The sequence below is a fragment of the Abramis brama genome (genome assembly GCF_963993115.1).
Source record: "Abramis brama genome assembly, chromosome: 3".
NCBI lineage: Eukaryota > Metazoa > Chordata > Actinopteri > Cypriniformes > Leuciscidae > Abramis > Abramis brama.
Window position 1 is genome coordinate 28,538,964 of NC_139965.1, and position 25,634 is coordinate 28,564,597.

General features: G+C 42.0%; 1 protein-coding gene across 2 annotated transcripts in view; it reads right to left on the bottom strand.

The window, feature by feature from the left end:
• Window positions 1-475: 475 nt before the first annotated feature.
• The window catches only part of slc12a4 (solute carrier family 12 member 4), a 28,474-nt gene continuing 3,315 nt past the window's right edge, over window positions 476-25,634 (bottom strand). Inside the window, exons 1-24 of one of the 2 annotated variants that reach the window (XM_084109470.1) lie at window positions 22,923-23,060; window positions 21,472-21,569; window positions 21,157-21,288; window positions 20,914-21,060; window positions 18,376-18,430; window positions 18,152-18,282; window positions 17,819-18,060; window positions 17,500-17,714; window positions 17,144-17,308; window positions 16,236-16,334; window positions 16,010-16,067; window positions 15,746-15,920; window positions 15,244-15,362; window positions 14,248-14,346; window positions 13,880-13,999; window positions 13,662-13,766; window positions 12,902-13,070; window positions 12,314-12,509; window positions 12,040-12,209; window positions 11,227-11,358; window positions 11,024-11,131; window positions 9,040-9,227; window positions 8,535-8,668; window positions 556-780 (exon numbers count right to left, since the gene is read on the bottom strand). In XM_084109470.1, coding sequence (XP_083965596.1) covers window positions 689-780; window positions 8,535-8,668; window positions 9,040-9,227; window positions 11,024-11,131; window positions 11,227-11,358; window positions 12,040-12,209; window positions 12,314-12,509; window positions 12,902-13,070; window positions 13,662-13,766; window positions 13,880-13,999; window positions 14,248-14,346; window positions 15,244-15,362; window positions 15,746-15,920; window positions 16,010-16,067; window positions 16,236-16,334; window positions 17,144-17,308; window positions 17,500-17,714; window positions 17,819-18,060; window positions 18,152-18,282; window positions 18,376-18,430; window positions 20,914-21,060; window positions 21,157-21,288; window positions 21,472-21,569; window positions 22,923-22,989 — 3,216 coding nt within the window. In that variant the 5' untranslated portion in view covers window positions 22,990-23,060 and the 3' untranslated portion in view covers window positions 556-688. Of the gene's footprint in view, window positions 781-8,534; window positions 8,669-9,039; window positions 9,228-11,023; window positions 11,132-11,226; window positions 11,359-12,039; window positions 12,210-12,313; window positions 12,510-12,901; window positions 13,071-13,661; window positions 13,767-13,879; window positions 14,000-14,247; window positions 14,347-15,243; window positions 15,363-15,745; window positions 15,921-16,009; window positions 16,068-16,235; window positions 16,335-17,143; window positions 17,309-17,499; window positions 17,715-17,818; window positions 18,061-18,151; window positions 18,283-18,375; window positions 18,431-20,913; window positions 21,061-21,156; window positions 21,289-21,471; window positions 21,570-22,922; window positions 23,061-25,634 lie in introns of those variants that run through there. The other variant, XM_084109469.1, reaches the window with a different exon arrangement.

Here is a 25,634-nt window from a genome sequence, read left to right on the forward strand (position 1 = left end):
TCAAGTCGCAAATTGTGCATGCATCCTTCACAAAAATAATCCATCCGGCTCCAGGGGGATAAACGAAGGCCTTCTGAGGGTAATCCGTGCGGTTTTGTCGTAAAAATATACATATTTAAAACTTTATAAACGAAAATAACTGGCTTCCGGTGGCGGTCGGCGCGCGAAGAACGAGCGTGACAGCGCAGCCAGAGAGCAGAGCAAAACAAAACTCTACGTTCGTTCTACGTCACAACGCTTCCTGCGCTACGTCCTACGTCATATGCCAGCATCCATCTCCATGAACGCGCGCCGACCGCCACCGGAAGCCAGTTATTTTCGTTTATAAAGTTTTAAATATGTATATTTTTACGACAAAACCGCACGGATTACCCTCAGAAGGCCTTCGTTTATCCCCCTGGAGCCGGATGGATTATTTTTGTGAAGGATGCATGCACAATTTGCGACTTGAAGCAGCTGGACCCCATTGCTTCACATTATAACCACTGAAAGATCTAAGACATTTTCTAAAATAACTGAAAATGTGTTCGTCTGAAAAAAGATTGACATATGCATCTCGAACGGCTTGAGGGTGAGTAAATCATGGCTTAAATATCATTTTTGGGCGAACTATCCATTTAATCTCTAATCACTAAATATAGTTTACAGTAACACAGTAACAGTGGTCTATGAATTGATCTTTGGCCTTTCACGAATAGATGGTGATGACCTCACGACCTCCACCTCTCACAAGCAACACTCTTTCTAGACCCTCAGTCAACACCTCAAGAAATTCCATATCTGAAACCTATGAGTTAAAGAAACAGCCTGAGAAATATTGATAAATTAATACAAAAGATAATAGGGCAGTTTTGCCCAAATGAGCAATTATTTTATGGTCGGTTTATCCATATTCTGCTAAAACTAAGCACACAAGCAATAGAAAGCTTTACAGTTTTTTTTTTTTTTTAAAACCATCACTAGGACACATTTCTCAATATGTAGGTCACTTTTTCATAACTCTTCACACAGTTGTGTGTGTGGGCTAAACTCTGGATCATTTATCATTGCTTTGGCACACGTTTAACATACACAGGATAAGATGTTGCTATCCTTTGTGCTAGTACCTGATATCTGCTGTTGGTGGTTGAAGCAGTTCCACGGAGACCAGTTAGTGAGGAAAGGATGACAGAGGAGTTCTCCTCCTTCTTCAACGTTTCATTGATAAGCCCACAACGCCTTCAGAGGGCTCAATGGCGAGTTCTGGCATCTCAGAATCACCCCCCTCTTTCTCCTTCCTTGCCACTAAATTATTTTGGGGCCCAGCTAGGATATTGCTTTTTCATCCATAGCCATTGGCTACTTCTTTCTGCTACCTCTGACAAGGCTTTGATGACAAGGCGTAAACTCCGGCCTCTAATCCCCATGTCCCTGAGGAGTCTTGTAGTTGACGCCGCCACAAAGCCTCTACATCCCACTTTCACAGGGTACACTTTGGTGCTCCAGCTGCCATGCTGTGCCTGAGCTGCTAGCTCTGCATAGCGCAAATGTTTGTGTTCAAATGACGACTCCACCCCATCCTCCCAGGGCAAAGTAAGTTGGACAATGTAAACCTTCTTGGGTGATGAGGACCAAAGTACCAAATTAGGTCAATATGGTGGGTTACCAAGTGTGGGTTAATTTCACTTCACATTCCCAGAAAGAGGTACTTCTATGGCGATAAAAAACATTCCTTTCTCCAATTGCTCCATTGCTGAAAGACTTGGTCTAATGGTCTCTCATTTCTATGGTTCCAGCAAGGAGACGTTGGATTACCGCTGGCCAAAGTATTGGCAGAGAAGAGAGTTGGTCACAATGGCGACGATGTCCACATTCTACCACTATGTCCACACTATCAGCCCCGTTCTGGCATGGTCAGAATCTTTTAAAAGATTGGCCTGGTAGACCTGCAGCACCGCCATGGTATCATAGTGAGCATAGCCCCTCCACTTCTAAACAGATGACACACAAATCATGTGTATCATCTGGTGTGATAAACCACACACAGTGTTACACATCTCATAAATCTACCAGTTATGGTTTATTTTATTCTGACAACAGACATATTCACAAGCCACACAAACCGCAACCTGAAGTCAAAGAAACGTCTCGGTTACGTATGTAACCCTCGTTCCCTGAGTAGGGAACGGAGACGTTACGTCGGATGACGACGAATGGGGTTTCGCTTAGAAAGCCTCTCACCTTCGAGTATATAAAACGAGCCAATGACAATGAAATGTCATGGGTCTGCGGAATTTGCATAGCGTATCTCCGCCCCACGCCGGGGGTATATAAGGAAGAACGCCGGCAACATGCAGATATGTTTCTTCGCTGAGGAGCCGAGACTGAACTCAGGCGGTACAACGGAAGTGGCAGGGAGACGTAACGTCTCCGTTCCCTACTCAGGGAACGAGGGTTACATACGTAACCGAGACGTTCCCTTTCGTTGTCACTCCGTGTTACGTCGGATGACGACGAATGGGGTTCCCAGTGTAATCACGCCACCTCTCGACTGTCTTCCAGTGCCCTGCGTAAGTCTGAGCTCCCTGTCGTGAGACTGGCACGGACGAAGGACACCTATTTAACACAGGAATACCAAGGTACACTGGGAAGCATATCTCAGTGGAAATATGCAATCACGCCAAACCCGAAGGGGGGGACTTGGAATACACATATGACCCCGAGGGGCTGCATACGGAGTATCACTGGGGTGTCCAGCCGCAGGTGGAATATTTCAACCCCAGGGGTGGCAAGGTGGCTTGCCGAGGGAAAGACACATGCTCAGAGAGGCTTACAGTGGAAATACACATGTGGGGGTCGCCCAGGGGGGGAACCATGCACATGGAGGCACCTAGCCAAGCGCGAAAGCTGCCGGTGGCATAACTCTGGCGTTGACGTCAACAGTGCTGGAGGAACTCAGGGCTTATGAGGCTCACCTGAGGAAAATATCGCACGTATCCCGTCCGTGGAGAGGAATGGCGAGCAAGTGAAGACACCTGAGCAGAATCTAGTACCGGCTAGTTGAAGCGAGTACATGAGAAGAAACTGGCTCTACTCGGAGATTGTAGAATCTCGCGAAAGTGTTGGGTGTCGCCCAGCCTGCAGCTCTGCAGATGTCTGTTAGCGAGGCGCCATGCGCTAGAGCCCAAGAGGATGCCACACTCCGAGTGGAGTGGGCCGTCACACCAAGGGGGCATGGTCGACCTTGCTGCTGGTAAGCCAAAGCAATAGCGTCCACTATCCAGTGAGACAACCTTTGCTTGGAGAGAGCCTTTCCCTTCAGCTTCCCACCATAACAGACAAAGAACTGGTCTGAGGTCCTGAAACACTGCGTTCTGTCTATGTAAGCACGGAGGGCGCGTACTGGACAGAGCAGTGCCAAGGCTGGGTCTGCCTCCTCCGAGGGCAGCGCTTGCAGGTTCACCACCTGGTGGGAACCTTGGGCACATATCCAGGCCGGGGTCTCAGGATCACGTGAGAGTTAGCCGGCCCGAATTCCATGCACGCTTCATCAACCGAAAATGCCTGCAGGTCCCCTACCCTCTTGATGGAGGCCAATGCAACCAGGAGCGCTGTCTTAACTGACAGGAACTTAAGCTCCACTGATTGCAGAGGCTCAAGGGGAGCACTCTGCAGGGCAGTTAAAACCACTGAGAGGTCCCAAGAGGGTACGAGAGGAGGACGAGGAGGATTTAGTCTCCTCGCTCCTCTCAGGAACCTGATGACCAGGTCGTGCTTTCCCAGGGACTTACCATCGACTGCGACGTGATGTGCGGCAATGGCGGCAACATACACTTTCAGGGTGGAGGGAGACAGCCTTCACTCCAACCCTTCTTGCAGGAAGGAAAGCACGACACTGATCGGGCATTTCGTGGGTTCTTCTAGAAGAACACCAGTTGACGAAGAGGTTCCACTTCAACGCATAGGCATGTCTCGTGGACGATGCTCTAGCGGAAGTGATGGTAGCCACCACCGCTGGTGGTAGGGTACTCCAACCTACCTCGTCCCGTCCAGGAGCCACACGTGGAGGTTCCAAAGATCGGGACGAGGGTGCCATAAGGTGCCCCGTCCCTGAGAAAGTAGGTCCTTCCTCAGAGGAATTGGCCAGGGAGGTGCTATCGCGAGGAGTACTAGTTCTGGGAACCAGGTGCGGTTGTGCCAATACGGGGCAACCAATATTACCTGCTCCTCGTCCTCCCTGATCTTGCGCAAAGTCTGCGCAAGAAGGCTCACTGGGGGAAACGCATACTTGTGGAGGCCCCACGGCCAGCTGTGCGCCAGTGCATCCGTGCCGAGCGTGCCCTCGGTCAGGGAATAATACAGGTCGCAGTGGGACGAGTCGTGGGAGGCAAACAGATCTACCTGTGCGTCCCCGAACTGATCCCAAATCAGCTGAACCGACTGGGGATGGAGTCTCCATTCTCCAGCGAGAGGCCGAAACCGAGACAGCTCGTCGACCGCCTGGTTCAGGACTCCCGGGATATAAATGGCTCGAAGCGACCTCAGATGCTTCTGACTCCATATGAGGAGGTGGCGGGCGAGTTGCGACATACGGCGGGAGCGCAGACCACCTTGTCGGTTGATGTACGCTACTGTCGCGGTATTGTCTGATCGGACTAGTACGTGCTGACCCCTGAGCAACGCATGGAAGCGGTGCAGGGCGAGACGTACAGCCAGCAACTCGAGGCAATTGACATGCCAAAGGCGCTGGGGTCCTGTCCAGGAGCCCGCGGCAGCATGTCCATTGCACATGGCGCCCCAGCCCGTGGTGGAGGCATCTGTGGAGACAACAACATGCCTGGAAACTCGTTCTAAGGGCACTCCGGCCCGTAGAAAACTGAGGTTCGACCACGGGGTGAAGGTCTGACGGCAGGTCGGAGTCACTGGGACTCGGAGCGTGCCGTGTTGCCATGCCCACCTCGGGACTCGATCGCAAAGCCAAAGCTGAAGCGGTCTCATATGAAGCAATCCGAGCGGCGTGACCGCGGCTGTGGATGCCATATGCCCCAGGAGCCTCTGAAAAAGTTTCAGTGGAACCGCACTCTTGCCCTCGAACTGACGAAGGCAAGTCAGCAGTGACTGCGCACACTCGCTCGTAAGCTGCGCGCACATGGCGACCGAGTCGATCTCCATACCGAGAAAAGAGATGCTCTGCACGGGGCAAAGTTTGCTCTTTTCCCAGTTGACCCGGAGGCCCAGACGAGCTAGGTGCCGGAGCACTAGGTCCCTGTGTTCGCAAACCTGATCTCGAGAGTGAGCTAGGATCAGCCAGTCGTCGAGATAGTACAGGATGCGAACCCCGTGTTCCCATAGAGGAACAAGGGCTGCCTCGACGACCTTCGTGAAGACGCGAGGAGACAGGGCTAGCCCGAAAGGGAGAACCGCGTACTGGTATGCCCGCCCCTCAAAAGCAAACCGTAGGAACGGTCTGTGTCGAGGAAGAATGGAGACATGGAAGTAGGCGTCCTTCAGGTCGATCGCTGCAAACCAATCCTGTGGCCGCACGCATTCGAAAATACGTTTGGGCGTGAGCATCTTGAACGGCAGCCTGTTTGAAGGGAGCGGTTCAAGACGCGCAGGTCCAGGACCGGTCGTAACCCACCGGATTTCTTCGGCACAATAAAGTAGGGGCTGTAAAACCCGGACTTCATTTCGGCTGGAGGGACAGTCTCGATCGCACCCTTCGCCAGTAGGGTGGCGACCTCCGCTCTCATGACAGGGGCATTGCCACCGACCATAGTGAAGCGGACTCCCCTGAAGCGGGGAGGAGGCCGCGCAAACTGAATCGCGTAGCCGAGCCTGATGGTTCTCGTGACCCAGCGGGACAGTCTGGGGAGCTCTAGCCAGGCTCCCAGAAACTGCGCCAGCGGGGTCATGCGGACCACAGACGTACCCTCGGTGGTGCAGCGAGGCGGAATGACCGGCCCAGGCGTGGGTGGCATAGCGGCCCGGTGCGGGGGCACGGTCATTAGCCGCATCCTGCCAGAGGAGGCCAGGGGAGGACCAGCGTCCCACGGGCGTGTGCTCTGGCAGGGGTCTGGCGACAGAGGGGGATGAGAGGAGCGTGGCCCGTGGGCGGCGCATGCTGTCATCCAGAGCCTCTTGGGGCTCAGAGAAAGAGCATTAGTTCTTTTCGAATTAGATTTTCCCCCAGCCCTCCACCGGGGGAAGGAGTGGTCCTGCTACCAGCTCCTGAAAGAACTGAGCCCTAACTCCAAGCTGCCCATCTCAGGAGTGCTGCTTAGCCAGGTGTTAGCCGGCTAAGGGGCGGAGACAGGCGGTGCCACCCTCCTGTGACCTCCTCATGCTCGGGGCCGGTGAAGGCTCGAGGGGAGGAGCCGCAGAGAGGTGGTGTCGGCGGGAAGCAGGCTAAGGAGACCGCACGGACAGATGACCGTCGGTGCAGAAGGTCCTCAACCTGCTCATAGGGTGATCGAAGACTGTTGGGCGCAGTCCTCAACCCCACCGCCGATCAGGCTGCCCGTCTCAAGAGTGCTGCTTAGGCTGGCGTGTGACAGTCTAAGGGGCGGAGACGGGCAGCGCCGCCCTCCTGCGACTTCCTCCTGCTCAGGGCCAGTGAGGACCAGAGGGGAGCAGCCGCATGGAGGGGGCCTTGGCGGGAAGCAGACTAAGGAGACCGCACAGATGGATGACCATCGGTGCAGGACCCAAGTCTGCTTCAGGTGGTTTGAAGCCACACCGCCAAAGAGCCTAGCCTGGGACATGGGGGAGCTGAGAAAATTAATTCTCAGACCCCTACACATCAACCTGGCTAAGCCCATGTCTGGACCACACTAGTGGACATCACCTGACCCAGGATCATGCAGGTACCAATGTCGCCTGAGCGAGGTCAGTAGTGTGCGTGGCGAAACAACCAGGCCGGGCATGGGAGGCATAGCGTCCCAGCATGGGGGCGTGGTTTGAGTTTCCGCGTTCTGCCAGGGTTGGCTAGGGAAGGACTAGCGTTCCACTGCGGCCGGTTCGGACAGAACTCCTGGGACAGCACTGCATCGAAGGCGCAGACGACACACAGTACTGCATGACTGTGTCACGATAGTGACAGAGAACATACAGACCATGATCGCCATGCGATCGAAAGCAGCGAAGGCGGAGGACGCCCACGGGCCACGAAAAGTCACGTGGACTCTCGCGGAGCGGAGGCGTCCTGATGCACGTCCGGGAGATGCCTACAGCGCTCGGGGGGAGGGCAGCGCCACTCCAACCGATGCTCTCAGCTGCCCGGGAAAGCATGGCTGACAGCTCTGGATCGGTCCCGGCAACGATGGCACTCCCGTGGGAGGCAACGTAGTCGAAACTTCATTTCCAGAGGAATCAAGCCCGCCTTGTGATGCTGTGAGTGACATGACACCATCTGCTGGAGCCCCGAATGAAAACACTGGGTCCCCGAGAGGAACCAGGCACACACGGAAGCCCCACGGTTTGCGATGTGGAGGGGGGCGTGGCCCGAGGAATGCTCGTCGGTATTATGCCACACTAAACCCTCAGATCACCCTGGCCACCAGCCAAAGTATCCCCTCTCGAGGAAGAGATAGATTGGGGTGTGGCAGAGGGGACTCTCACACGGAGATCGAGTCTCAATCTATAAACATCGCGATGGTCATGTTCCCGCAATGAAAACATGACTCATCCGCGAGCGCTGCCGAGCGTGATTAAGCCCAACACGCGAAACAGCGCTCGTGACCGTTAGGCAGATGAATCACGCGCCCACATCCAGTAAATACACGGGCGAGCCGTCTTGAAAAAGACGTGCCGCGTGCAGCTCTTTTAGAGAGAGGAAAAAGCTCAACAGAGTGCTGAAGCGCCCAGGGAGAAACACACTCGCTGTCGGCAGATCACTGCACAGACCAGCAGCAGGCAATGTGATCTTCGCTGGAACGCGCTGTGACACCAACACCGAAGAGCCACTCGTCTCGTAGAGTGAAGATGACTCAGAATGGCTTGTAGGAGTGAAGAAAACTCTCGGCTCCGAAGCGAAAACATATCTGCATGTTGCCGGCGTTCTTCCTTATATACCCCCGGCGTGGGGCGGAGATACGCTATGCAAATTCCGCAGACCCATGACATTTCATTGTCATTGGCTCGTTTTATATACTCGAAGGTGAGAGGCTTTCTAAGCGAAACCCCATTCGTCGTCATCCGACGTAACTCGGAGTGACAACGAAAGGGAACTGATGTTTTCTCTAGTCTTGAGACTGCATAATTGCATTTCCTTTTGTAGCTGATCTGTGAGGTCATCTGACTGCAGTAACCAATTAAAATTGCCATATATTCACAAGCGCTTCAGACACCGGATCATGCAAAGTGTTCCCATAGTTTCAATTCAAAGAAGCAGTGTTGAGTTCCACTTTGAAAGATAACTTTGTTTGTTTAAGAAAAGTGACCCAAGTATTAAGAAATGTGTCCAAGCTATTATAAAAAATAAAAAAAAATAAAAAACTGTAATATAGTACTTAGCATATAATAGTACTTAGCATATAATTATCTGTGAAGGATACAGTTTTCATCTCCCTCTGTGTTGCGTGGAGGTCCTGGCATGTTCAGCAGCACGAGTCTAGCATCATGGGATTTATTAACAATAACCTCATTTAGCTTCACAGCTGTGTGCATCCGCCGAACATTTGATTGGTCACTGTAACACACACACACACACACACACACACACACACACACACACACACACAGACACAGTTTTGACTTAAACTAAGGTAGATCAATATATTTAGCAAATGTGTAAAATTAAATAGAAGTACTGTCCCTAAAATTTGCTTTTGGGGAAAATAGGCAGTGCTACATTGAAAGTAAGCAAGCATGCACACATGCATAGTTTATTTATGTAAAAAAGGAAGAACAACAAGGAACACGTTTCAGTGATCCTCTTTATGCTTACTAATAAAAAACAAATAGGTCTACAGTTCAAAGATATGAAGTAAAATTTATAAACTTGATTTCAGATACTGTGCAGTGGTGCATTCCAGTTCTTGTTCCTGCTCGCCTACTCACGGTTTAATGCTGATTAGTTCTCTGAAGTTTTCTGGTGCATTGCTTCGGTTTTGTCTTTCTGATTCTATTTTTTCACTAGTCCAGGTCATCTGGTTTTTCTCTGGTAATACTTCAATGGTTTCCTCTTCTTCATCTGAGTATAAACTGCCCATCCTGATCAGCGAGTGTCTATCCTTCACTAGTTGGGCCTACATTGAAGAGTAATGAGACCACATTTTAAAGAGCTGCTACTGCATATATTTGGCTTTTACAGTAAACAAGACATTAAATGTGTCAGTACTAGTATGGGTCACCAATTATGACCTGCCCTATTTTGTGACATGAAATGCTGCATTTCATGAAATTTGGTTACACTTCAATGCATTATATACACAAAAACAAAAGCTAATTGTTGTTTTTTCAGCTGAAATGTAGTCATCACATTTGGTGAACAGAATTCTAAATTACAAAATTGATTTCCATGGACATAATTGTGAATGCACTTTGAATTTTGTGGATAACAGAAAACAAAATACACCCAACATGTCACAAAATGCCTTTTGTCCACAAATTAGTAATTCTATACTGTATTAAATATGCATTGTGTCCACAAAACAATATGGAAAAAAACGTTAGGACAGAGGCATGTTTACCACTGTGTCACATCACCTTTCCTTTTAATTACACTTTTTAAAAGTTTTTTGACTTGAGGATACTAATGGTTGAAGTTTTGCTAGAGGAATTTTTGCCCAATCTTGCCTGATAAAAGACATCTGATAAACAGTCTGTGGTCATTGTTGTCTGATTCTCCTTTTTGTGATGGGCCACACATTTTCAATAAGAGACAGATCTGGACTGCTGGCAGTCAAGCACATCCCTACTATGGTGTAGAGTGTCTAGAAACCACTCTGTTTTAACATGTGGCATTGTTTCTTTACAATCCTAATATATGCCTCCACGTCAGTGGTACCTTCACACACATGCAAGTCACCCGTTTGTACTGATGCACACCCATACCATGGCAGATGTTTGCTTTTTGTTCCTGTCGCTGATAAAGGTCTGTATGGTTCCTTTAGTCTTAGGGACTGAGAACTCGATGTCTGTTTTTCTCAAAAACAAGCTGAAATGTGGACTCATCTGACCACAATACAAATTTCCACTGTCATCTGAGATGAGTTCGGGCCCAGAGAACTCGGCGCCATCTCTGCATAGAACAGATGTATAGCTTTCTCCTCGCATAATAGAGATATGGAGATTCAAGTGGCATTTCTTGATGCAGCAGCAGATGTGTTAAGTGAAATCCGTTTTCCAAAGAACTCCCGAGCCCATGTGGCTGTATTTAAGCATGACAGTTTCTCATGCAATGCCATCTTAGGGCTCAAAGGTCATACACATTCAAAAGAGGTATCCTGCCTTGCCCTACACAGAATGCGATTTCTCTGGATTCCCTGAATCTTTTCACAATACTATGTATGGTAGAAGGTGAAAGACCTAAATTCATTGCAACCTTGCATTTAGAAATATGATTTTGAATTGTTTGTCAATTCTCATGATATTTGGCACAAAGTGATGAGCCATGACCCATCTTTGCTGGCAAAGAATGAGAAGCTCTTTTACACCCAAACATGATACCCTCACCTATTACCAATTCACCTTCTTATTGTGGACGGTTTCAAAAGAGTTTAACTTGGAAATTCTAGAAGCTTTTTTTTTTTTGTTCACAATTATTATTATAATTTTTTTTGCCTCTCACAATTTTTTTGGAGTGTGTTGCAGCCATCAAAATTTGTTTATATTTACAAAATACACTTAAGCTGGTCAGTGAAAACTTTGAAAATCTTTTCTTTGTATACTCTTTTCAGTTAAATAAAGGTTAAAGATAATTTTCTGGATTTGGGATCATATCGTTTGTCAATTCATAATATACTTTAATGACTTCTGTATTATTCTTCTGTTGGTAAAAGACAATGTTAGTGCAGAGCAGGCATAATGAATGTTGCAGTACCTCTCTGTCTCTCTCTGCACAGGAGAGCCTCATTTGTTTTAGCATCTGTGACCTCTGTTCCATCATCAGTGTCCGTTCATACGTATATGCTGAGATGTCGCTGTCGTGCTGCAAATAAGAACATTTGACAGCATGAAATTATAATTGCATAAATGTTTTTGATGTGTGGGATGTATTAATAGTGAAGAAAGTGTTATGTATACCATCTCAACCACTTCCACCTCTGCTTCTAACCTCAGCTGGTACAGGAAGGTTGCCAGGTCCTTCTTCATCTGAATACTGTTATCGTCCATTTGAGCCACAGTGAAGATTCGCATCTTACATTTACGCCAGACCTGAAGTACAAGAAGAAAACCAAATATATATAAACATAGCAAAACCACAAAGTACTTATAAACACTCCCACAATAATTGTCCAACAATAATACAATGAGGGGATAACTGCATAATTGCATAATTACTATTATACAGTTATGCACTTTCAAGAGCTTGTACAACATACAAGGTTGAATATGTAAACTTCACATTCCAAAATCTATCTATCATTACAGAAGGCATAATACATTGCAGGTTCATTAGGGGGGTAGAATTAAGTATTTTTGTATATCAAAAATGGTTGGTGGATCCTGTTATAGAACAAGAAAACCCTAATGAAGGCCTGTTTGGGCTGATACTGTACACGTTAGTGTTTTTTAAGATGTAGCCCTGTCTTACAATGAAGGCTTTTTACATGTGAGTGCCTGGACGTGGATTTCCTTGTTCTACAACAGGATCCACCTAGCATTTTTGATATTTTGTTCCCCTTCTGGAGCACCCTTTTGTTGGTGAGTACCTGGCGCATCTGGCGCCCCTGGTTGAAATATTCTCTTTTTGTATTTTTAATGTTGGTACAGATATAATGCTTAAAACAATCTAACTATTACTCTTATCAACAGTATGTTTTTAAATACAAACTGTGAGCAATTTTATGTTACATTTGAATGTTAATGGCTTATTTTAAATTGCTTATTGTTCACCTTATGTTGTTTGAGAAGGAAAGGCAGGAGCATGAGCATTCCACCATCATGGACAATCCACCAGACGTCAATATATCCATCAGTAAAGCGCTCATGGTTGCTGGGATAGAATGACACATTTTTTGGGACCATCAGAGCCAGGTGGGCAGCTGTAGTACAGCGGACTGTATCTACAGGTGAGAGAATATGAAAGGGGAGTAGATTAACATAAGCCTGTTGTGTTTCAGTGCTGACAATTATAAGTGCACATCATTCATGTAAATCTTGCTCTTACTAATAAAGGTTTTCCAAGCCCGTGGATCTTCACTTTGTCTCCAGCCATATGGCCAACCCATAACAACTGTGTTGTGCTTCATGCCTCCCAGACCGCAGGACTGGATCAAATGTGCGATCCCCTCTCTCACTTTGGAGGCTACCACCACCTGACAGAAGCCCTTCACCCGCTCAATCTCCATCATGTTCTTTATTGCCTGGTGAAGGGTACAAACACAGCACAACCATGGACACCTACTATAAAATCAATATCCATTGCTTCTACTTTAATAAATAAATGTTGCCTCTTGTTATTTGCTGCAAAGTTATTAAGTACATATCGACTACAGTTAATTTATCTGCATGAAGATCATTGTGCAGTAGTGGCCAAAAGTGATGCCTGGAAGGGATAATTGTTTGTAATGACTCTACAAGTTTGATTAAACCATCAAAATATGAGGAAAATATTTTAAATATTAGGGAAGAACAAAATGTCAATTCTCCTAAGCTGGACATCACTTTTGGCCACTATTGTATTTGCATCTGTAATTTAAGAGCACAGTGCACAAGGTGATGATAAAAGTGCATGTAAATCTGGAAACTTCCTCACCTGTTCTGACGCTTGTGTTTCCCCATAGCATTCCAGGAAGTTTCCCTGTATCACAGAACCTACAATGGTTAGGCCTTTTCCTGCCTTCAGCTGTGAGGCAAAGGTAAGCATTCTGGGATACTTTACATGTAGATCCTCATCCAACTTCAGCAGAACCAGCAGCTGTGGCCTATTCAAATTATTTTATTTTAATGTGATTGTAGTGTAATTAGTTATATAAAAAAGCAATACATTTAAAAAAAAGTGACTGTGATGATGTTTATATTGTTATAAAATATTTCTAATTAAAATAAAGGCTGTTTTTTCTTTTGAACATTCTATTCATCAAAGAATACTGAAAAAGTGCATCATGGTTTCCACAAAAATATTAAGCAGCACAACCTTTTTCAAAATAAATAAGAAAAAAATTTTTTTCTTGAACACCAAATCAGCATATTAGACTGAAGACTGGAGTGATGGCTGCTGACAATTCAGCTTTGCAATCACAGGAATAATTTAAATTTTTGGTAATAGCCTTGTTGAACACAAGAAACTTCTTTCAAAAACATTAAAAAATCTGACCAACCCCAAACTTTTGAACTGCAGTGTTACTGTCAGTACAAACACTGTTTGAAGTATGCAGGAGTATATTATTCAAACAATATCTTCCTGCTTCTTAAACATTATTTAAATATATTATTTGAAAGTGTTCCCAGGTCATTTCCAAATATGTTTTTTTTGGAAAATATCAGCTGATAATATTTTAAATTAGCTTCACAACCTCCAGTTTTTGGTGTGGGGAGGTCCAGCTTCCAGGCGAAGAAGTGAGTAACGGGCGGCACTAAGAGACAACCCGCGGATCCCATCCCCCCATTCCTTCTCTGCTCTAAAAGAGACAAAAATATACAAGACTGAGATTTGTAAAGTAAAGATGGATAATTGGTTATTTCAGTTTAATTTCAGATGTCAGGTTAATGGATGTAATTAGGAATCACTTACCCCTGATACTCAATGTACTTGTAGATCATACCAGCAATGCCCATTGCTACAATGGCATAGTACCAAGAGGAGATAAACATAAGGGCTAAACACATACTCATGCCCAGAAAAGACAGAGCCCTGAAAGAAAGAGATAACAGAGAGCACATCATAAAAATACCTATTATTTTACTCTACATTTCAAAAGCGTGACCTGTTTTATTAAAGGTCATTTTTAAATAATTGCAGGAAGTTAATAACAGATATCAAGGGCTGAGTTCCAGTGAGTTTTGTGATCACAGTTTGAGCTGAATTTAAATGTCACTACAAGAGAAGTTCTCAGAACATGCACATAAATGAATGCGCACACAATCGAAATGCAAACTTACCAGTGGTAGTATCTAAACCGTGGTCTCCAGTTTGGTGTTCTTAAAAGTGTTTGTACTGCACATGCCAAGTTTACAAAAAGATAACACATCAGGAAAAACCTGTTAGGTGAACAAGCATTTATACATATTAGAATTAGTAACGTTAGAATTAGTAATGTAATACATGTAATGGCAATCCAGGTAAAAAATATTATGGTATGGTATGAAATGAAACGGGGAAAAAAAAGGTTTTATTTCTGAGAAGAACATGTAGCATCTGTGCTGAGCCCATACGTTACTATAAAAGACAATTAATATTCATTAAAATGATCGGTTTGACTGCACTGACACTATTAGATAAGAACAAAACTTTAACTGAATTGAGCTGGATGATGACAACTCTCCTGATTCAACTTTGTTTTAAATTTACATATTTGCAACATCAACACCGTTATTGAACAGAATTGAATAAACACAACTGACTCGAGCTGAATAACTACACAATTGACTTACATATAACTGCTTATAGCTGAATTAAACTCCTTTCATTATTAATGAACTTTACACAGCTATTGAACTGAACTGACACAAGCAGAATAATTACACTATTGTCTTCTTTAGAGCACTGTTACAGCATAATTTGAATTAGTCTCATATTTGATGAAGTTTGCATCAGTAATCGTTAGTTTTCTGTTTATTACTGTGAAGTTGCTTTGAAACAATCTGTATTATATAAAGTGCTATATAAATAAAAAGGTGACAACTTGATAAGAATCATCTATAAATTGATATCTAGCCTTCATTTTACCAATAAGATCTATTTGCAGAATTCAATTCAATATACATTTCAAAATATGCTTTAAATGTATCAAAAAAGACAACAACAATAATAAATAAATAAATAAAAACCCATTAACATTTGATGTTCAATATAAAAAGGACATCTTAAAACGTAGTTTAATTCATTTATTTTGTGTGAATTGAATCTGTATGTGTATATTTGTGGTGTGTCCTCACATGGAGAGAATAGGAGCGACCATATCCAGTGATGCAATGAGGATGCCGAGCTCTGCTATGAGTCCCGTCAGCAGCAGAGCCCACGTGGGCTCTCCATTAGCTTTTCCGTGTCCAAAGACCTGTGCATGTGCAAACACATGAACACACAGGGATGGAAAGTAACAGTCAGCTGTTAGCATCACATATTTACATTTTAGGAACAACATTTTACATATGACATGCAAATGTTTGCTTTTATGGCATTTGTGGTTTGGCACAAAAAAGGAAGTAACTATAATCCAGAAACTCACAATAGGCACATTTACATTTCACTGGAATTCATGTCAACTTTATCAGTCTTGTTATAAGTTTTAAGACACACTATATCTACAATATGTTTTGAACCACATAAAAAATGCTGCTATTTTATTCGGTGTACTTGTTATTGTTATGAATAACATCAACATAATGAAAAAGTGTGTTATTTAGATATTTTGTGATCATGAATCAGAAGATCTCTTACTCTAAGGAAAGGGATGATGTTATCTTTAGCAATGGCTTGCAGGAGGCGAGGAGCTCCGGTCAGGGACTGAAGTCCTGCACCCACTGTGGAGAAGAATGAGCCAATCACAATGACCCAAGGAGAGGGCCAAGACAGTGTGCCAACCACCAAGTTTTTTCTGACTGCATCTCCAAATCTAAAAGACATACGCAAGAATGCATAAGACACAACATGCTTGTTTCCATCTAAAAGTTTGTATTTGTACCCTCTAGATAGATAACTTACTTATCTCTCAGCACCGCACCTTCAATACAGGCCCCAAACAGAACCACAGAGCTGAAATCTGTCAAATGAGTCATGGAATTCTACGTAACTTTAAATGCAAAATAGGACTGCTCACACTTTGTATAACAGTTTGAAGAAAAAAAACAAAAAACATACAGTTGTTAAGAGTATTAGTTAGATGGGTTATTTTAAACATAATATCAGTACCAACAGCAATAAAGGATACAGACAAGAGAGGTAGTTGTAATGGCCAGAATCGTCCCTATTGGTATAGACTTCTGTGCGTCTCTTAGATCTCCAGATCTGTTCGATCCTGCCATAATGCCTGTCGCAGAGACAGAGAGGGACAAAAATAGTGAAATTAAAGTCATTTTCCATCAAGTCATAATACTTAGATACTTAAAGGATAGTGCAGTCAGCTGACTATATATTATCCAGCGTATTACACAGGTACTTGCCAAATAAATAAATGAGTGGACATTAAATAATGATTGGACTTAGTTTCGGCTAAGCTTTTAAAACTTTCACTTAGAAAAAATAGTGCATTATAACATGTAACAGAGGGGATTGACAGGTTACAGTGTTGTCACTGACACTATGAAATAGCTGTTTACATCAACTGCACCTTTACAGATTGGCTTGAAGGATTGACCTTTACAGATTGGCAGCTAGAAAGGCGCATTTTTTCTTTAATTGCCAATTTAAAAATGTAAAAAAAATACATTTTCAAATGAAAATAGCATCATAATTGTTAATCGCAGATTTTTAGGGGGGCTGGGTGGAAATTTAGAGGGGGAAAACCTTTCTAAAATGAGTCTAGTGACGTCCCTGATATGGGTGCCAACCAAAACGAGACAAATACGCAATTGTATTCTGGAAATAAGCCCAAAAAAGGAAACACAACCCACCACTGACCAAATCTATAAACAAGTTATACTATATCTGGATTGGCAACTCTGCCTCCTTCCCATAGTGGCCCTCACATTCAGAATTTAAAATTATTTTACATGTAGCAAACACTAATAATATTACACAGCTTGATCCCTCGATTGACCAATCAGAATTAAGTATTTGAGGGTGTAATAAATAATAAATACATATGTTTCTTAACCAAAGAGGACATATAAGTTTTACCTGTGGCAGAAGGAAAAAAGATTCCCACCAAGAGGGTGAAGGAAGTGGCAATGTCAGCCGACACATAGAAGCCAAAGGTCTCCATGGAGCCATGGACATCGACAGAGGACAGACTGGCCTTTTCGAGAATCTGCCCTTTCTCCATGTAATCCCCCCACATGTTTTCTGCACATACATGCATAAAAATAAAATAAATAATACATATACAAAGCCACATATACAGTAAAACATGTCAATGAGCAAGTGCCTGGAAAAGAAGAGCCTTTTTTCATTATCTGTTATAATTTTCAAATCTGTGTTTTCTTTTTTTTTTTTACCAGGATGACATGCTGTGGACCAGACAAGTGTGTCCTTACCTTTAATGATCCCACTGGCCAGCCCAGGAATGCCTGGAATCTCTGTAACATTGTTCTGAAAGAAGTACTCGTCACAATGAGCACTGCTGGAATTCTCAGAGCTGCAGAAGTTCTTCCAAAGCTTGCTGGTAACTGTCTCATTACCGACAACTACTGTCTTTCCACAAACATCAAACAAATCACGAACCAATGTCCGGTTTCCTAACATACAGATCCTACACATGGTAAAAAAAAAAAATTAGGAATCAATTAATTGATCTAATTACATTTTCATTTAAATATTACATTTTGTGTTTTGTCTAGCAACATAAAGACTTACGGAAACTCAGGAGGGTGGAAGATGGATTTGACAGCTCCAGCGTAGATAGAAACAATGGAGATTATGACACAGGCCAGGAACAGGGAGGCAAATTTGTTGACATACTTGACCCCCACAAAGACAACTACAGCCATAAGGCTCAAACATATTGTGCCATACACTCGCATGTTATTCAACATTGCACCACTCCCTGCATGAATATCTGCGGGATGGAATATGGCAGCCTGGGGAATCAGATATTTCTGTAGACAAAAAGTTGATGAATGATTATTTTCAGAGCTGGATCATTTTAGGTTTTGGATCTGTGTGTTGTCATAATATAAGGAAACTGACCAGAAATATTTCAATTGCTCCCAGAATGTACATGGCAGCAGCGAAGGTTGTGCCTAAATAAAAACAGAGACCAACTGCACCACCGAACTCAGGGCCCAGAGACCGAGATATCATGAAATAGGCCCCACCAGCTGCCAATTAAAAATAAATAGATAAATACATTTGAGTGTGTTTGTACTGTGAAATATTATATAATACAAAGGAGTATAAACACTTCAAATTACCTGGAACTACACCATTGGTGGCTATGGCACTCATCGAGATTGCTGTTAACATTGTCTGTTAAACATAAGATTAAATCATATATTTAAAGCATATAAAGGGCTATCTTCTGCTTTCTGTATATCAAACTCACTGTGCAATGATTGCAGAGTTACAGAGCTCACATCCTATACTGCCTGTCTGACTCAATAACAGCTGCATTTGAGGGGTAGATATTTATCTGCAGTGAAAGTAGCAACTTAATCTAATAATGTAATCCGGTTGATTCATGAAACCACAAATTAATTTTAACTCAAATTAACCTACCCAGCTAACAGGGAACATTCTCAGAACTTAGGATAACATTCTCTTATTCTCATATCTAATTATCTTTGAACAAATTTTCTTCCAATGAAACTTTTTTGAAACATTTTAGTTGGATCTTTATATGTTTTTTTAATGAAAATGTTATACTTAAAACTTTTTAATGTTCTCTAAACATTCTGATACGTTCCCATAGTGTTTGCAAAATGATCAAATGGAATGTTCCCTTAATGTTTGCATAACCAAGAAAAAACATTTAAAAAACTGGACATTTTAAACGTTCAGAGAACATTCAAAAATAATGTTTTTATAACTTAATGAGAACGTTCTCTCATTTTTAGAACCTTCTTAGAACATATTTTTGTTAGCTGAGTAACATCTGATATACATTTTGTTCCAGGTGTCAAAATGTAGCATTTAAACTTACTATTCTGAAACTTGAATGCTTTAAAATGCTACTTATCAGACACGCTGTCATAGAAAAGCATACAGATAAAGGACTGCACTCAACCTGTGATGTGACCTGTGAGTTACCAAAGTATTCAGTCATGCACAACCAGACTCCTCTATGCGAAATCTTGCATATGTGAATTTATTCAAATATTTTTTTTTTATGAATGTTCTTTTTGTTCAATATATTTTTTTATATCATATTCTCATAGTTAATTTATCCTTTTCAGACATAGTTAACCTTTGTTCTGAGGATGTAAGCCAACATGTCTAAATTTTGTTGCCACATCTCCAAAAGTTGAGACAATGGGCCCTATTTTAACGATCTGAAACGCAAGTGTCAAAGCGCAAAGCGCAAGTAACTTTGTGGGCGGGTCTTGGCGCTGTTGCTATTTTCCCAGCGGAATAAATAACTCTTGCGCCAGGCGCAAATCTAAAATGGGTTGGTCTGAAGTAGCTTCATTATTCATAGGTGTGGTTTGGGCGTAACGTGAAATAAACCAATCAGAGCGTCATCTCACATTCCCTTTAAGAGCAGACGCGCTTTGCTCTAAAGCGGATTCCTATTATAACGGCGGATTTGCCAGGCGCGCGCCAGGAGCGGTTCACAGCCAAGGAGAGCAACGCTCTCGTCAGGGACGTTGGGGATGGAGAAACCCACCCAAATTAACTTCGGTTAAAAAGGTGTATGATAATTTGGGTAAATGTGTAAGCTAGATGTATGCTTTTATAATAAATTGTCTATCTATCTATCTATCTATCTATCTATCTATCTATCTATCTATCTATCTATCTATCTATCTATCATAATAATGTATGATTTGCAAAAATGAAAACTGCTGCTTCTGTGTAGATGAGAGAATCAAAGTGTATGCGCGTTGTGCACACGCTACATTTATTATGGCCAAGCATGCGCCCTTAAAATAGCATATGAATAACATGCGCAACGCGCCACTGACTTTAAACTATTTTTTCCTGGTTAGTGGCGCAATTGTTTTCTAAACCTGCAAAATAGCATGAAGGAACGTTTGCGCCGGAACACGCCTCCTTTTTTGCGCTGAACCGCCCAGGGAGCGCAAGTTCATTCCCTAGTTTAGCGACGTGCTTCTGTGGAGGGAAAAGCGCGCTTTGCGCGGGTGCAAAATAGGAATGATACATGCGTCAGCGTACAAAGTCAATTGCGCTGGGTGCAAGATAGGGCCCATAGTATCTTATATCTTTCTTATCTCTGTCTGGTATCCTGTCTCAAATGAGATGTGTTCGCATAAACTCATTACCTTACTTGGAATCAAAGTACAAAGAGTAATATTATAAGGTCTTTAGACAGTTATAAAGTGTTAAAACCACTCTTGCAGGATGTAGAACCAAGCGGTCAAAGCTTAGAGTGGTACATTTTACCATTTCTTTATCTGATCTGAATATATGTATTTGATAGTGTTTGCGAAGTTGTCTTTCTTAGAAATCAAATCAAAAGGTACAAAGAGTACCAAGAATTGTATTAAGTTATTTCCCTAGTAGTCCCTTCCTGTTATGTAAGCACAGCATATCATTTTTTTTTTTAGTTTCAGAAGACATTTTATTTGACATACTGACATACTTTTATATTATTTACTGTCTGTGTCTTGTTTTGCACAATTGTCCATTGCCAGTGACGAACTGCTTAAATGCAATGCAAGCTGTTTTTTTTTTTTTTTACAGGACAGATACACAGGCAAAAGTGTGGCAGAAAAGCCATGATAAACACATCCTGATAGTGTACTTATTAGGGTGTGTCTGCAGTAACTCACGCATGAACAACACATGAGAACGATGAGAAAGGACTGGACGACACCTGCTGTTCCCACAATCCAGGTGAGACGCAGAAAAAGAATCACACCAAATATGTTCTGCAGACATGGCAGGTACACTCCCATCAGCGTGCCCATATTCGGAGACTACAGAGAAAAAAGCAGGAAAGAGAAAAGTCTCTCAGAATTTTTTATTTTTTATTTTGGTTAGAGTGAAAATATCATTTTCACTTTTTAAATAACCTTGGGCACTTGTCTTCTGGATGCATCAGCACTTTCTGCCTCTTCATGTTCTTTGGCTCCCTGAGTAACATTTGTGTAATTGACCAGCCGGCTGAGGAGAGACGAGACCTTCGGCCGGATGTCCAGCTCTTCCTAAGGAAACATACCCCTCAGTACCACGTATACTAAGATGTATAGCAGAATTCTACACAAAGCATTTTTCCACTATTCATGTGTTGTTATTGATATTAATGTTAAAGTTATTGAGATTTTAGATTATACATTTAGTGGGAACTAAGTACTGCAAAGAGAAGGAAAGGAAAATTAAAAATGAACCTCAAACAGAGCCAGGTTTCTGTCGTAGTAGTCATTCCTCTTAGATGCTGAATCTGAACTGCTGAGAAAGGGACTGTCTTCTTTATGATTGCCATGACCTGGAGGGGGAGGGCATTTACAATGTATTTACTGAATTTAACAGACATACAGTATCCTTGATATGAAGTTTGAGTTATTGAAAATAATCTTCTTTGTGTATATGGTGTCCATTAGCGTTTAGATTTCTTTTTTTCCCCCTCCATCCTTAATTTGCTTTACTGTTTTTATTATCCTTTTCCATTGTATCATCACACATATGATATAATTTTTAAATGTAACAATTATTTCCCCTCAACTGATGAAGGATTTTTTTCACTTTTTTATATCCAGACACTTTTAGGGTGGAGTTTATTTTCTCAGAATAACTTTTTTCGCCCACAATTATGTAATTTCCTGTCCCGCCTATGAGTTAATGTCACTATGTCCCATTCTTTACCCTCTTACATTGTGCCATTGTGTAACAATTGAGTCAAATTAAATCATTGTAATTATATATTTTTGGAATCATCTTCACATATGTACAAAATTTGTGGAGTGTGTGGAGATCTTGATTTTGTTTAGATTTATTAGGCTGATATTCCCAACCTTCAAAGACATTCAATGAGAAAATGGCATTTTGAATCATACAGAGAAAACCACATGAAAACTCTTCAAAGGAAAAAGCAGTTTAACCTTTTTTTTTGCACCAAATCTTTTACACGGCCTTATACATTTCATGATTTCTAACAGTAGTCAAATAATGAAGCTAAATTCATAGTTTTTTTATGATTTAGTTTAATAAGAACTGAATGAATCTAAATAAATAATGCCTTGCAGCTCCTCAAGAACTCTTTTCTAAGATTGGCATCAAGCATTAAACGCATTTTGTATTTCTGCTTCCCTGAATCTTTCTCCCTCTCCATTTCTTTCGTTATGTCCTTTAATCAGGTCACTGAATCAGAACATTTAATCAGTTTGATTGTTTTGTGTCCTCACACTCTCTGCTTTCACAACAAATGTCAATACAAACACAAGCGAGGCACCCACATACAGTGCCAGTCTTAATACGCTTTATGTGATAGATATCACTGCTAAATTTGTCAGGTTCATAACAATTAAGCAGTTTGGTCTGTATCGCCCTACTTAGACTTTTTTTGTTTTTTGTTTGTACGACAACCACATTAAATAGGCTACATTAGCCTGTCCATCTAACTGTTTTAAGTGTTTGGATAGACATGAGCCTCATTTAAGAGAGGGGAAAGAAGAATTTATATATTTTAACATGTGCAATTAATCAGTTCATAAGCTCAGAAAAGATTGTCACCAAATATACTTTCTCAAAAATATCTAAACTCAAGACAAATTATAAGAAAAAATAGTATGGTCTGAGGACAAGATTGTGTCTCTGTTTGTTTCCTATAAGTCTCACTCACCTGTGTCCAGGGTTAATGTGCCATTATAGGTAGAGTTTGCATTAGCATTGTTGTGGTGGATCAGCATGTTTGTCTATGTACAACAAGGCAGGCAGCACTCTGAGCAGTGGTCATAGTCTATATCCAGGTCAATGTGATCTATTAACTGTTACTGAGAGAGCGAGGGGGATCAGTATTCACACACACACACACACACACACACACACCGCTCAGATTCAGAGAACATCGACTGATCACAAACTATATGCTACAGTCTTACACACCAGATTCAGTATGCAAGCAGAATCACACACAGTAGACACACACAGTCAGTGTTTAGGGTCAAGAACACACAAAAATATCACTATCTACCTTCCATACAACTTCTAATCCAGAATGTTAACACATTTTAAAGAGTTGTTTAATTAATAAAATGCCTGAAAATTCAGAAAATGGAACAGCCATTCTGCAGTGGTGAAATCTTATATTGGAATGTGTTATTTATTATATTGTAACATGTTCTTTATTATATTGTAACATGTTCTTTATTAAATGAGAAAATGAGAATAGTAAAATGCTGCCATCTAGGGTTATACATTGTCAACTGTTCTTTCCTTAGTCTGTATTACAGTAATGATACAATGTGGACCGATTTTAAACACTACAAAGATGTTTACAATTTGTATCCTGAGCGTTTTACCGAATTATTAATAAGAAAAGCCCAACAGAAATGACTTGACTGCCCCACACCCAGAATGTCTCTTGCTGTGTCTGCAGGAGGGGGAAGCAAGAGCTTTATGGTGGCGGGTCTGAACATGTTAACAGGAATATGCCAGAAGCTGTTGTTCAAAGCCAAAGCTATAACCACACAAATGTAGAGTTTAGTGTGAGCTGAAGTCTGAGAGACTTCACATGCTTACTATAACAACATTTATCCAATCTAGAGAACAAGAACTTCTTGTTCACATTGAAGATTGTATAGTTACTTTTTACATGCTACACTGTCAGTTGTTTTCAACAGTCTTTAAACATCACACAAACAAGCTGTTGTTCCACATGTACGTGGGAAGACTCAGGCACATTTGGTAACCAGCTGTAGATTTAGTTCAAACATCTGCAAATTGTTGCTCAGACAATAGCCTAAAGGTAGACCAGCTTCAGTGCAAGTGCAAACAGCCTCCAAAGTGGAACATATTGAAGAGACAAAATGCATTTTTATTTTTTTATGCTGGAAAATGCAAAAGCTGATTAACCTCAGGAAGAAATTAACCAGCTGGTAAGGAGCTTATGTATGAAATTGGCAAAACATCCCATTTATTAAACATTTAAAGCCTTCATTATGAGTCAAAGTCATGCTGTTTAGTCCGATTTAGTCCTGTCTTTGTGTTATGGCATACTTGGTTGCTTGACATTGTAATAATAATATCCGGTGTGTGACTACATTATTAACAATGTTAATACATTATTGTGTGCCTCTGTCTGTGATTTTTGTAGTGTTTTACATTTTGAGACTAATATGCTCATAAACTACATAATTGTATAACCCACTCTATTCACCCTGCACAGACACCACTTTCCTGATCCTTCATTACAAGTCAACCAGCTCCAGTGAATATCTTGAGAACAGTCATATTAAAAGGATAGGTCACCCTCAAGCCACACTCTCAGAAAAAAAGGTACAAAAGCTGTCACTGGGACAGTACCCTTCAAAAGGGTTCTAATATGTACCATTATGTACACTTTTGGTACCAATATGCACCTTTGAGGGACTAATATGCACTCTTTAGGTACAAAGGTGGGGGGGCTTAATAATCATATTAATATAATAATAATTAATATATTATTAATAATAATAATAATAATAATAATAATAATTAAGTCCTGTTAATAAATATTTAACAGTTTACAGATTATGTAAATTACACAGCCAAAGTTTTACAATAGTGTTTCTTTTAACCTTAACAAACGATAGGTATGGATTGCCTTTTTTTAAGTGTTTTTCTTGAGAAGAGAAGTTTGTTACACAATTAGCCCATCACTGGTAGACTGAATTAGATGAGTACAGTTGAATGAGCCTGTGGAATTGGACCCTGCTGGGAGAGCAGAACGTACGAAGGCTTTGATGTGCGTTAATGAGGGAGAAGAAGCTGTACTGTATGAAGCTCCAGTAATTAAAAACATTAGCAAAAGGCAAAAAATATATACTATACTTTCTCAAAAGTGCTATGAAAACAACACTGTAAAAAAACAACAAGTAAATAATGCCAATAAAACCCTGCAAATAATGAATTGATTATTATCAAATTTGAGCTTTTATATTACAATATACTTTAAGGCCTACACTGAAAAAAGTCCAAATTGTGTTTTCCCAGCATGCACTTGGACATGCATAATTAATAGTATTGCATTGTTTTTCCATTTGCCAGTTTTTATTTACATTGCTGAATTTGTTGTTGTGTTTGGTAACCTATTACCTCTTGGGATGTCAGGATGAATTTGCTCCTCTAAAATTATTATTTAGCTGATTGTTACCCTTGTCATGTTTCATGTTCCAACTATTGAGGTGTGTGTGTGGTGATTCAAATGATTCCCTTAGTGTTTTTCCCCCTTTTTTGTTGCTTGTGAGGTGTGTGTGTGGTGATTCAAATGATTCCCTTAGTGTTTTCCCCCCTTTTTTGTTGCTTGTGAGGTGTGTGTGTGGTGATTCAAATGATTCCCTTAGTGTTTTCCCCC